Source organism: Oncorhynchus clarkii, chromosome 13 (assembly GCF_045791955.1).
Source record: "Oncorhynchus clarkii lewisi isolate Uvic-CL-2024 chromosome 13, UVic_Ocla_1.0, whole genome shotgun sequence".
Lineage (NCBI taxonomy): Eukaryota > Metazoa > Chordata > Actinopteri > Salmoniformes > Salmonidae > Oncorhynchus > Oncorhynchus clarkii.
In genome coordinates, this window is record NC_092159.1 from 52590958 (window position 1) to 52603185 (window position 12228).

A 12228-nucleotide genomic window follows, 5' to 3' on the forward strand; every position below is an offset into this window, starting at 1 on the left:
TCTGACTTCCAGATCAGTTGTTTTCTTTTCTTGTGAACTCGAGAGACGGCACCAACAGATCTTAAACCAGGCTAATGTTTCTTGAAACTCACTTGCTCTTTCATTCACTATACATTCTCTCCCCTCCTATTCTCCTTCTCGCTCATTCTATCCCTTCCATTTCTCCTTCTCCCTCCCTCCTCTCCTCCCTCACTCACGGTGTCCCTCTCTCTCCTCCCTCACTCACGGTGTCCCTCTCTCTCCTCAGCAACTGACCAACCACATCAGGGACACTCTGCCTGGGCTGCGCAGTAAGCTGCAGAGCCAGGTGCTCTCCCTGGAGAAAGAGGTGGAGGAGTACAAGAACTTCCGTCCTGACGACCCCACACGCAAGACCAAGGCCCTGCTGCAGTGAGTAGAGGACACACACACACACACCACCATAATGAGTAGCTCCAGAGTTGACCCTGACTCTCTGTCTTTCATCCCAGGATGGTGCAGCAGTTTGGGGTGGATTTTGAGAAGCGTATCGAGGGCTCTGGGGACCAGGTGGACACAGCAGAGTTGTCGGGTGGTGCCAAAATCAACCGGATCTTCCACGAGCGCTTCCCCTTCGAGCTGGTCAAGGTGAGCGCTGCGGTCTCAATACTCACTGTCACAATATTTCCACAAGAGAAGTTCATCTGCCTGCTTGACTGTTTTGACCACAGTTGATTGACTTGTTTAGAAGTGTGAATTTTAGAGTGCAGAATGGATTAACAGTGTTTCTATTGTTTGTTCTTTCTTATTTTCTCTCTGTCAGATTGTGTTTGATGAGAAGGAGTTGAGGAGGGAGATCAGTCATGCCATCAAGAATGTCCATGGTGTCAGGCAAGTGGAGGAGAGGGGCCGTCCTGTATCTTCACACATCACCACCACTGTGTTCAGCTCTTTCCTCTTCACTGTCAACCCTCTCTGTTTCCTCCTTTCATGCAAAACTGACCCACAGCATGCTTAGCAATCACAGAGCAATTAGCCTAAAATGCCCACAGATCACTCTCCCACAGAACTGCCTATCATACACTCAAATGGTTGTTGTTGTTCGATGTGAAATCTAAACTCATTTAATTTCGTGTTTGTATGCTGATAACCTTGGCTCTGCTCTCTTCCTTATTTCTGTCTGTGAATGTCTGTTTTATTATCTTTTATTCAATTTTTTTTAATATGTACTTTTCTCATTTTCTGAACTGACTCGTCTTTATCTGCTTTTGTCTGTTTGTATGCTATCTCTCTGGACAATAACTTGTCTGTCGTCCTACTTCTGTCAGTTTTTTGTTTGTTTATCCCTGTCTGTCCGTCTCCTTATCTCTGTCCCCCCCCCGTCTGTGTCTTTGTGCGTCCTCAGAACGGGCCTGTTCACTCCCGACCTGGCGTTTGAGGCCATTGTGAAAAAGCAGATCATTAAGCTGAAAGAGCCCTGTATCAAATGTATCGACCTTGTCATTCAGGAGCTCATCAACACAGTCAGGCAGTGCACCAACAAGGTACTGCAGCCTGGTGTCCAGACTCCCGTCCTGTCCCGACCCAGCCTGGCCACAAGGGGGCGACACTGGGGGGGGCACAACACTGACCCACTCTGCTCCAAAACAGCTGTCCATCCATGGCCTCTATGACCTTTTAGATAGCACAACTAGGGCCCAGAGATTTTCCAGTCAGGTCATGTAGTTAGGTAGTAAATAAAAACTCCTGGCCCTAATCAGAACGTCTACTGTGTAACCACCCGGAGGCTCCCGAGTGGCGCAGCGGTCTAAGGCACTGCATCTCCGTTCAAATCCAGGCTGTATCACAACCGGCCGTGATTGGGAGTCCCATAGGGCGGCGCACAATTGGCCCAGTGTCGTCCGGGTTTGGCTGGTGTAGGCCGTCATTGTAAATAAAAATGTGTTAATTAAGGTTAAATAAATAAAATAAAAACACGCTATACACACTTGTGTAGATTTAGTGTGGTGTATGTCCAGAGGACTGGATGGGGCAGATATGGGGTCAGTTTGACTCCCCCTCAGCCCGCCACAGCTAGCCTGTGTGCCAGGTGCCGCTGTCGTGTTTTGTGACGGTTGTGGTGTCGTCGTCGTGGAGACGGGATGGTTGGGGATGGCCATTCCCCGAGCATCACTGGTCTCACATGGACAAGCTGCAGGTCTCATCTGTCTAAGAATGATACACACTTAGGACTGACATAGCTAGGGTGTTAGTTATGTGGGCACTGTGAGTTGAATATGTGCCCACATATCTATATTATATACCTAGTTTGAGAAGAACTGCCCTGTCAAGAGAAGAGGATGTGAAAGCCTGCGGCTTGTCCTTATCTTCTTGCTTTACTTGTGTTTCTAGAGACGAGATTTCTACTTTGACAACTAACTAAACTAAGAATCTTCTTGTGTTTCTTTCTTTCCTGTATTTCTCTCGCCTCTTGTTATTTCTGTCTATCCCTCTCTCTATGCTGCCCCCCTACACTTACGTACCCCCTCAGAACGGGGTTGTTCACCCCTGACCTGGCCTTCGAGGCCATAGTCAAAAAGCAGATCCTCAAACTGAAAGAGCCCAGCCTGAAATGTGTGGATCTGGTGGTGTCCGAGCTGACCGCGCTCGTCATGAAGTGTTCCGTCAAGGTAACCAAGAGCAGCCTCGCCCCTCACAGGAAAGAGGGGGGAAGAGAAGGAAGAGAGAGCGAGTGTTCTGGAGCGTATCCTCTCATCTGTGATTGAATGCCTGTCCCTGTTCCCCTCGCACCTCTCTTCCACCGCGCTCCAATCAGCAACCTATCCTAATCATCCCCCACGCCATCGCTCCTCAGTGCCTGGATTGTGTGTATCCCTCCCTCGCCACACACATCCTCTCCTTTTGTCCAAGCCACACGTGTCCAATCAAGCATTGACTTGCAAATCACGTCTGAATTTTAAGCAGCGCATCTTAACTTCCTTTCAGCAGCCCCTCACCCGTGCCCCTGTTTGATTTGAGCACATTAAGACTGATTCTCCATCTGCCTCCTCCCTCCATCTGCCTCCTCCATCTCCCCTCCTCCTCAAGACCCAGACCTCTGTCTACCAGAACATCAGAGCCCATTAGAGGGGGCGTTGCCATAGCAACAGTGCTGCTCAACAACCATGCCATCTTGTGGATGGAGGGGGGAATTGCATTTCAAAGACCCACCACAGTCCATCCCTTTCACTGTCACTCTACCTCTGGTATTAGTTCAGCTGAAGAAAGGATTTGTCCTTCACTCTGTCCTTCACCCTCTTCTTCATTCTCCTGATCTGTTCTTCACTAACATGAAATAATATCAGCAATCACCGTCAGCTTGGAATGATTGTTTACTGTCACAGGAAAACAATAGTGTCAACTGTAAGTTAACTTACTTTTTAAAATATTTTTTTTTTAGGTTGAATGATCTAATTTCCTAAATGTTTCTATGTATTTTAGCCATTGATCCATTTAAAGGTTGACCAGTCAACTAGAGCTAATCATCATGACATCACTCCTCAAGGTGTCCATCATGGTCATTCCCAGCTGAGGCTGAAAGCGCTGCCCTTATGCCATAGATCACAGACATTCATCCTGTGTGCATGCCCATTTAAGGAGTGTGTGTGTGTGTAGTTAATATGATTACTATATTCACTGCTGAATGCCTATGTCCTTCCCCTATCCTGCACACTGAGTGTAATAAACATTAAGAACACCTTCCTAATATTGAGTTTCACCCCATTTTGCCCTCAGAACAGCCTCAATTTGTCGGGACATGGACTATAAGGTGTTGAAAGCGTTCCACAGGGATGCTGGCCCATGTTGACTCCAATGCTTCCCACAGTTGTGTCAAGTTGGCTGGATGTCCTTTGGGTGGTGGATCATTCTTGATACACAAAGAAAACTGTTGAGCGTGAAAAACACAGCAGCGTTGCAGTTCTTGACATAAACCGGTGCGCCTGGCACCTATTACCATAATCTGTTCAAGGGCACTTAAATATTTTGTCTTGCCCATTCACCCTCTTCAAAATCCTTGAACCTGTTTCCTCTCCTCATCTACACTGATTCAAGTGGACAGGTGACTTCAATAAGGTTTCATAGCTTTCACCTGGTCAGTCTGTCATGGAAAGAGCAGGTGTTCTTAATGTTCTGTCCACTCAGTTTATGTGCTTCATCTCCTGTCTGTTGTATATGTAACTGGAGGTAGGTCTGCCTGGATAGTCATGCCAGAGTGTTAGTGTATGTGCTTCATCTCCTGTCTGTTGTATATGTAACTGGAGGTAGGTCTGCCTGGATAGTCATGCCAGAGTGTTAGTGTATGTGCTTCATCTCCTGTCTGTTGTATATGTAAATGGAGGTAGGTCTGCCTGGATAATCATGCCAGAGTGTTAGTGTATGCTAGTGATTCTCTTTGTCTATATGGTCAGTGTTGCAGTTGTTTTGTATAACCTTGCAGCTGGGTTCTTACCCCCGGCTGAGAGAGGAGACCGAGAGGATCGTCACCACCTACGTCAGAGAGAGAGAGGGCAAGACCAAGGACCAGGTCAGTGCATTTAGGCCCTGTTTTTACGAGGAGTCTCTGGGTAGGAGTGCTGACGTAGGATCAGTTCAGCCTTTTAGATCATAATGAATTCGATGATATGGTCAGGGGGACCTGATCCTAGATCAGCACTCCTACTCTGAGATGCTTTTTTAATGCAGGACCTGACCACTGACAGAGAAACCCTCCCAACAGGAGATTTTTAAGAAATATTATAAATAATATTTAAGAAATATATTTCTCCATTTGAAATATATTGTTTGTACTTGCCTTTCTTGCACTTGTCTTTTCTGTACTAGGACTGGCTTTGCCTGATTGTGATAAGTGGTTGTTGATGCGCGGATTGTAAATGACGTCTGTTCAGCGACTAAGTGAATGTAAATGAACTCTATTGTCATAGTGAAGCTCTGTCTTCATTCTAGGTGATGCTGCTGATTGACATTGAGCTGTCCTACATCAACACCAACCACGAGGACTTCATAGGCTTCGCCAAGTATGAACCCCCACCACCCTAATACACCACACCCTTTACCCAAGCACCTCTTCCCCCTCTCTCCCTAATGCTCGTGCCTCAGCTCCCAGCTGAAGGTGTGGTTGTGATGTAGTCCTGGGCACCAGACTAACTCACTACTGCCCAAAGCCAGATTTGTACTGTTTGCTGAACTGGGCATGGACTGAACTGAACTCTGCTGAACATGGATCGGGTAGAGTCCCATAAGCTTGTGTGCCTGACTGCCTGTGCTTGATAGTTATTCCTACAGTAAGTGCCATTCCCTATAGACTTGAAACAATCAATACCTCAATCGCGGTTTGGCCACTTTATCACAACCCCCAAAGAAACAGAGACCACTGTCGTTATAAACCACAATTACCGCTTCTTTTGTGAGTATTACAGCCCCTTGTTAGGATCAATATCTGTGGATCCTTGATCTACAGGCTATAAACCAGCTGTGACTCGGTCAGTCTGATTGATCCACCATGAAGGCAGATCAATGAACGTGGTTAGAACACCGTAGAATACGCTCTAGGGGAGGGGAGGCTAGGGGTCAGACAAGGTCGATCTAGCTCTGCTAACCGTCACGGTTAGTTCTGCCTCTAATGAGCTGAATCAAGCATGCTAGGTTGTGCACCCTCCCTTTCTTACCCTGTCTCTCTGGAGCTGTTTTTTTATATTTTCAAGGACCCTTATTTGTTGTGTGCTTAGGGATTGAACTGAGTGAGTTTGAGTGGAGTTTTTATCTGTTGACTGCGTTGGTTATTACCAATAACATGGTGTTTTGGAATCCTTAGTTCCTGCATCTTGCTGATAGGTTAGCCCTAGACACTCATACTGGATGTCCTGCCAGAGCTTGACATGCGTTGACCTCTGCCCTCTACACTGTCTCCAGTGTAGCAATTACTGTAGGATGCACAGCATGTAGCTAGCTGAGTTGAAAGTCTCTTCCATAGAAATATAATGACTTCTGTTTCTATGGTCTCTTCCCTCTGCCTGAGGTATGCATCTGATTACGTAACATAGCATTGCCCCTTGCGGGTCTGAATGCCGTGCGGGTTCCTTTCCAATCATCCGCATGGAGAATGGGTTGATGGATTGCTGAGAAGTGTTGTCAGGTAGGTAGGGGTGGTAACGTGTCTCTCGTGGCGTCACTTTCAGTCTTGACTTCAGAAGGCACGATGATGGTAGCCCACCAGGGTACGGCAACAACAGGTGGGCTGTCACGAATCGGGTGTCCCTCTTCCTCTCCGCCCGTTCCCCCAGACCCCACTCCCACTGTTCCCATGACTATGTTTGATAACTTGAATTGTAGGACAGGTTTGATAGCTGTTAAATGATTTGATTGATCAATACACATTATTACCCAAACATTGTTGATGCTGATTGTGGTTTTGAATGTGTTTTTTCCGTCTGAACCTGTCCTTTTCTAACAGTGCCCAGCAGAGAAATATACATCAGAACAAGAAGAGGGCCATTCCAAACCAGGTACACCTAGTCCCTCCTCCTCCCACCCTCTTACTTACCCAGCCCTCCCAATCTGATCAACCCCCAGATTAAGCTTCCCCAGACTGACACTTCCCCCTCTATCATGTTTACATGTTGTAACATACCTGACCTCTGACCCTATGCTATCAATTAATAGACTCAACTACTAGTAACCTAACCTGACACTTACAATCTCACAGCACTTATTTACTTAAGCATAAGTAGCTTCAAGATAACCCCTCCAAATCATGGCCAAATACCATCCTGTCTTTAAGTCCGATGTTAATTTTCCTCCTTGGCCACTGTGTTATAAACCTGGCACCTCTCTTCCTGTGTCATCCAAACAGTTCTAAACGTGTTTTGAAGTCTTTATTGATGTGATATCTAAATACCTGAAATCATGTGACTATGTTATGTCTTCTTCAATGTCATCAACACTTATGGAGTGCACTTCTCAGGTTCCTGGAAACCTAGTAAGGGTACATATTTTCTAGGATATACATTGCATCCTATAGAAATACCTTCTAACACTGTATTTCAGCGAGGGGAGAGTTGCCCTAGACTAGAGTCATTCAAGCCCTCCCTGCTTCCCTGCATAGGAAATGCACAGCTATATTTCTACTACAACTATCCCTACTTTATCACTATTTGCACGGCACTACAACACAACCAAGGCCTGATACCCAACAGCAAAGCAACAATCATAGAATTGTTTTATGTTTATCAACTAATTTTTGTATTGTAATTCAGAATGTGCATGGGACCCAGCTTCGCTCAATGAAGCAACCAATATCAAATAACCGATGTGTGGTACTTGAAGGAAATCTAATTGCATGTAACTCTTGTTCTCTTGCTCCCTCTCTATCTCTCGCTGTCTCCATCTTTTCTCTCCTTCCATCTTTCGTTCTTTCTATCCCTCAACCTCTCTCTCCATCTTTCCGGTTGTCTCATGGATTCCTTCCATTTCTGTCTCTCACCTTCAAACCTTTCATTCTACCATTTCAAACGTTTCCTGCCCCCCCCCCCCCACACACACACACACACACTCCTCCCCTTACCCATTTTGCCACTCCCCCATCTCCCTCCCTCCCTGGCTTGCTTGCTTCCCCCTTTTTCCCTGGTCTATGATTTATCCTGCCATCTTTTGCCCTAACCACTCCCCAACCCCCCTCCCATCCCTGCAGGGTGAGATTCTGGTAAGTACCCCACAGATCCAAGCCACACCCTGTTAGGAGTCAGCAGGGGTCACCAGAGCAGGAGAACTGAGGCCAGACATCTGACACTTAGGAAAGAATGGGAGGTTATGGGAATTGGTGTAATGACATCTTCTTCCAGGTTACTCCTGTGTACAGAACTCCTCTTCAAAACAATGAGCTGTTTTTTCTCGTCATATCTTCCCTACTCCACAGGGACTGAGAGAGGGCGAGCTGGAGAAGGTAGTAGTCTCAAAGTCTCAAGACTTATGGCAAACCAGAGATCAATTAGAGTCGTATCGTAGAGATGTAATTCTCGTCGGCTTTACCCCTTACCCGTAATCGGTAACGGCTTTCTCAATAACATCCGGGTTATGCTCAATAATTATTGGTTTCACTTAACAAGACAGCAATTGCATTTAATTGGACAAGTAGATAGTAATATTACTAACATTTACTCTTTACTCTCAAACCTGTTTAAACCAGTTCTGTCCAAGCACAGGCAGAATTGTTGTATTTTTTTGTCACGTTCTTGAATCACACTGAAGTGTAATGTTGTGATTACCTGTGAAAGACTATGGAAGAGTTGGGAGGATGTGAGAGTGGCTGGTGTCAGTTCTCCTGCTTTTGGTCCTTACCCATGCTGCCCTGTCCAGGGGTTTAAGTAGTGACCGCCACAGTTTGCCTTGCTGTTGAAGGGTCCTGAACATTCCAGGAATGGGGGAGGAGACATGAATCACCAACAATCATACACTAGAGGTTCACATTTTCATCCTTTTGGGGTCATTGAAATCTCCTCTTGATGTTTTCTCTCTTTATAACTTATCGTGGCATGTCAACTTTCCACAACTCAATATTCCAATCATCACTATAACAATATGTTAGTAGCACACGTGACTGTCATTCCAATCAGGGACCAGAGGGTGGCAGTAGATGGTAGAAGGGCATGGGGGGGGGGGGCTTCATGATTCAATCAATGATTATAATTTACATAAAATAACTCTGATCAAATCTGATTTTGAAGTAATATAAATTGGGTTTAATAATGATTTGTAATGTGTTTATATCCATACATCTAATGTATCAATGTTTGATTTACCAGCTGGTAGAAGACCTAAAATAATGTGTTTACTTTTGACAGGAATTGAGGCAATGATGCCATCAAGTGGCCTAACTTTTCTTGAGTGATAATAACCTGAACATGAGATGTAGCTGAAGATAGAACAGGCTAAATGTCTGTATTTTGTCATCACTGACCTATCCTGCATGTCAGGGCTTCTGTTTAGACAGTGAGGAAAGAAGTGTCATGGCATTAAAAGCATCTCACTATCCCTATTCTGTCACCTCACACTCCTTGTCTGTCTCTCACCTTCAACACTTACGACACTGACCACTGACTGCCAGCCAGGTTTAAAAAATAAATAAATTCAAGTTCTCATTAAAGAGGGGTGTAAGGCAATTCCTCGCCAAGGCAAACTGAGAATTTAGCTAACTCTTATGTTATAGCCTCTTCCTCTCATTTATTTTGCTACTTTCCTACTAATTACCCCTTCCTCCCTCCCCCTGTCATAAACCCCAATCAGTCTTTAAGACACAGGAGAGGGAGAGAGAGGTTGATGTTCTCTGTCTTATCGGCATAACTTGACAGCATCCTTGTCCAAGCTTGAGATCTGCCGCACCTGATGGTTCTTTGAAATGGCAGTAACAATGAGAGCATTACTCTAATACAGGGGTACTACAACCAGGGGTCAGCAGCCCCCTAGATATCTGACAAGGTACTGCAGGGGTCCCAAAAAAAGGGATTTTTATTTAAAGGTTTTTATGAATATCGCTAGCAACTGAATAAGCAAATGTTGAATTACATGCAGTAGAAAATAAGAGTATATTTCTGATGTCAACTTTATTTTTCAACTCCTAATATTGAACAGATTACACTAATTAAAGATAATTACACTCACTGGTGTATCTGACATAGGCTTTGAAACAGCACCTGTGAATAGACTACCACTGTGGCAAGTGCTGCTGGCTGCTGCAAAGCTTTGTTGACTTGGACATACATTTTTGTCCAGACATGGCTAATCTTTGTTTAACCAGCACTAAACAGTTGTTCTTAGCGAAAATGTGTTTGGAGTTACCTTTTCTAGCGAATAGGCTGTTAGTTTACACTTCTTCCAGTTATATGTGGGGAGGTCAAAATAATGAAAAACTATTTACCTAATCTATTAATTTTAAAATGTTATTACTTCTGCTTGACATTATCATTCACCTGATAAGACAAGTCGTGAAAACAATGTTTGCTAACTTAGGATGGGGTTCCCTGGGTTGTCGGTTTGCCTGCGAGGGCGTCCCTGGGCATAAAAAGGTTGAGGACCCCTGCTCTAATACAACTCGTCTACAGAAAGAACCTCTCAACCCTGCCTCATCTCTCTTTCCTCTCTCCCTTCCTTAAATCCTCCTTTTATTTTTGTTCATCCCTCTCTCTCTACCCGTCCACTCCGTGAGCTGTGGCTCAGTCTACCTGTCTCCATTGTCTCTGCATATCGCTGTATTCCTCTCCCACAGTCTGACCCTCCTCCTCTTGCCTCTCCATCTCCCTCTCCATCTTCCTTACATAGGTGTTTATCCTCCTACAGTGTCCTACGCTGGAGTGTATGTCTGACGACTCTGCCCAGTTAACCCACTAACCCTAGTCTGTGTTGGCTAACCGTGTATAGGCTAGCTTTTACTGACCCGCTCACTCTAACATACCACCGCCGACACTTGAACCCTGACCCTGTGTGGGTCCCATTTGGTCTGGATGCCCCATATTAGTTAGTTTTGAGGTCATTAAGGTTTGTTTGAGGTTTCCTGTTTAAATCTCCACACTGTATGCTTACTGTATACATCAGGGATCATGTTCAGAAACATTGTTGGAATTGTAAATCTTTATACTCAGAATATAAGAGTTAATTTAGAGTATGTAGAACATCTTAGTGCTTATATTGGTAAGACAGGATCAACCAAACTCACACTGAGTACCCAGGTAAGGTTTTTATTGGTCAGTTAAGTTAGTCATATCACAAGATCAACAGGAGGTAAATCATGAATACTTTAATGACTTGTTTTCCCTCCATCCTCCTGGTATACCTTGTCCCCCACCACCCCTCGCTCCCCTGTTCCCCCACTCCTATCTCTCCCCTAACAGGTCATCCGCAAAGGCTGGCTCACCATCAACATCAGCATCATGAAGGGAGGCTCCAAGGAGTACTGGTTCGTCCTGACCGCAGAGTCACTATCCTGGTACAAGGATGAGGAGGTGAGTGTCTAACGCTGGGATAAGTACAACACAAAATAGTACAATACAAACTGGCAGAAAGATTCTGCTACTACTCCATGGGCTGATATATGATCTGCATTGCATGCTCCCTCCTCCCTCTCATTGTCATGGTGGAGAATCAGAACCGGCCAGAGCTTCTCACCAGAGCCCCTACTGGCTGGTGGTTAGATGTGTCCTGTGTGTGTCCCGGCCCAGCCTAACCAATGTGCAGACTACTGTTCAGCTTCAGCCTGATGAACAGGTAGTCTGAACACTGGGCAGGCGGGGGGGTGAGGAGGGGGGGAAGGTCCGCGGGGTCGCTCTGGCTGCAGGTCACTGCCCTAGAGACAGGACAGAGGTGGGAGGTAGTGGGGGGGGGGGGGGGGGGGGCGATGGAGGGAGAGTAAACATTCCTCTGATAAAGAAAGCAACCAAACTCAGACTGAGGTCCAAATATATAACTGTATTGACTCATTTAGTATGTTGATGTAATGGAGAGATGTTGAGCTTTACAACTTTTTTTGATCATCTTAAAGTTCCAACAGCCATTACTGTATTTACTTTGTGCACATGATCAAAACAGCAAAGTGTTTTCCCACTCTGTGACCACACACTACTCTCTACAGTCAGATTTACAATGCTCTGTAGGCCATTTCAAAGGCTGGAAAATATATGGAAAAGGCATGTCGATGATACATATTTTATGATGTTTTACTGGAACAAAGTTGAAATAATATTAAAGAAGTAAACCAGAAGCACTAGGGATCATCCTAGGCAAGTTAAACATTTACAGACGGATGCATTCGGAAATATAGTCTGACTGTTAAACTTACCATTAGTTCGGTCAGAGCAGCCCAGGCCTTGGCGAAGATGTCCCTTCTCTCAGCGAAACACAAAGAGCTTCAAAAGATACCGCTGACCAGAGCTGAAGACAAACCTTTAACCTGTCACTCTGACTACGCCTCAAAACAACTGGTACTGTTCAGTTTTGACCAGTCCTCTGTGGCGGAAAGAGCGAGAGAAGGAGAAGGAGCAGAAGAGGAGAAGGAGCGAGGGAGGATGGTGGAAGCAAACTGACGTGGCAGGCGGGTTGAAATGTTCCAGCAGGGATCTGCCTTTGGAATTTGCAGGAAATCGTACTGGGTTACTGGGGGCGGGTTGGGGGGGTGGGAGGTGTGTGGGGTGGGGGTGTATGTTTGTCTTGGTTTGTGGTTGTATGCCACTTTCATGCGTCTACGTG

At 45.5% G+C, this 12228-nt stretch overlaps 1 protein-coding gene across 7 annotated transcripts in view; it reads left to right on the forward strand.

Annotated features, from left to right (window-relative positions):
- Nucleotides 1-12228, forward strand: part of LOC139365064 (dynamin-2) — a 35802-nt gene that overhangs the window by 16652 nt on the left and 6922 nt on the right. For 3 of the 7 annotated variants that reach the window (XM_071102420.1, XM_071102422.1, XM_071102419.1), the window contains 10 exons: nucleotides 248-390; nucleotides 471-606; nucleotides 782-849; nucleotides 1364-1502; nucleotides 4436-4522; nucleotides 4942-5012; nucleotides 6174-6227; nucleotides 6449-6500; nucleotides 7685-7696; nucleotides 10878-10988. In XM_071102420.1, the coding sequence (XP_070958521.1) occupies nucleotides 248-390; nucleotides 471-606; nucleotides 782-849; nucleotides 1364-1502; nucleotides 4436-4522; nucleotides 4942-5012; nucleotides 6174-6227; nucleotides 6449-6500; nucleotides 7685-7696; nucleotides 10878-10988 (873 nt within the window). The remainder of the gene's footprint in view (nucleotides 1-247; nucleotides 391-470; nucleotides 607-781; nucleotides 850-1363; nucleotides 1503-4435; nucleotides 4523-4941; nucleotides 5013-6173; nucleotides 6228-6448; nucleotides 6501-7684; nucleotides 7697-10877; nucleotides 10989-12228) is intronic. The other 4 variants (XM_071102424.1, XM_071102425.1, XM_071102423.1 and 1 more) reach the window with 3 other exon arrangements.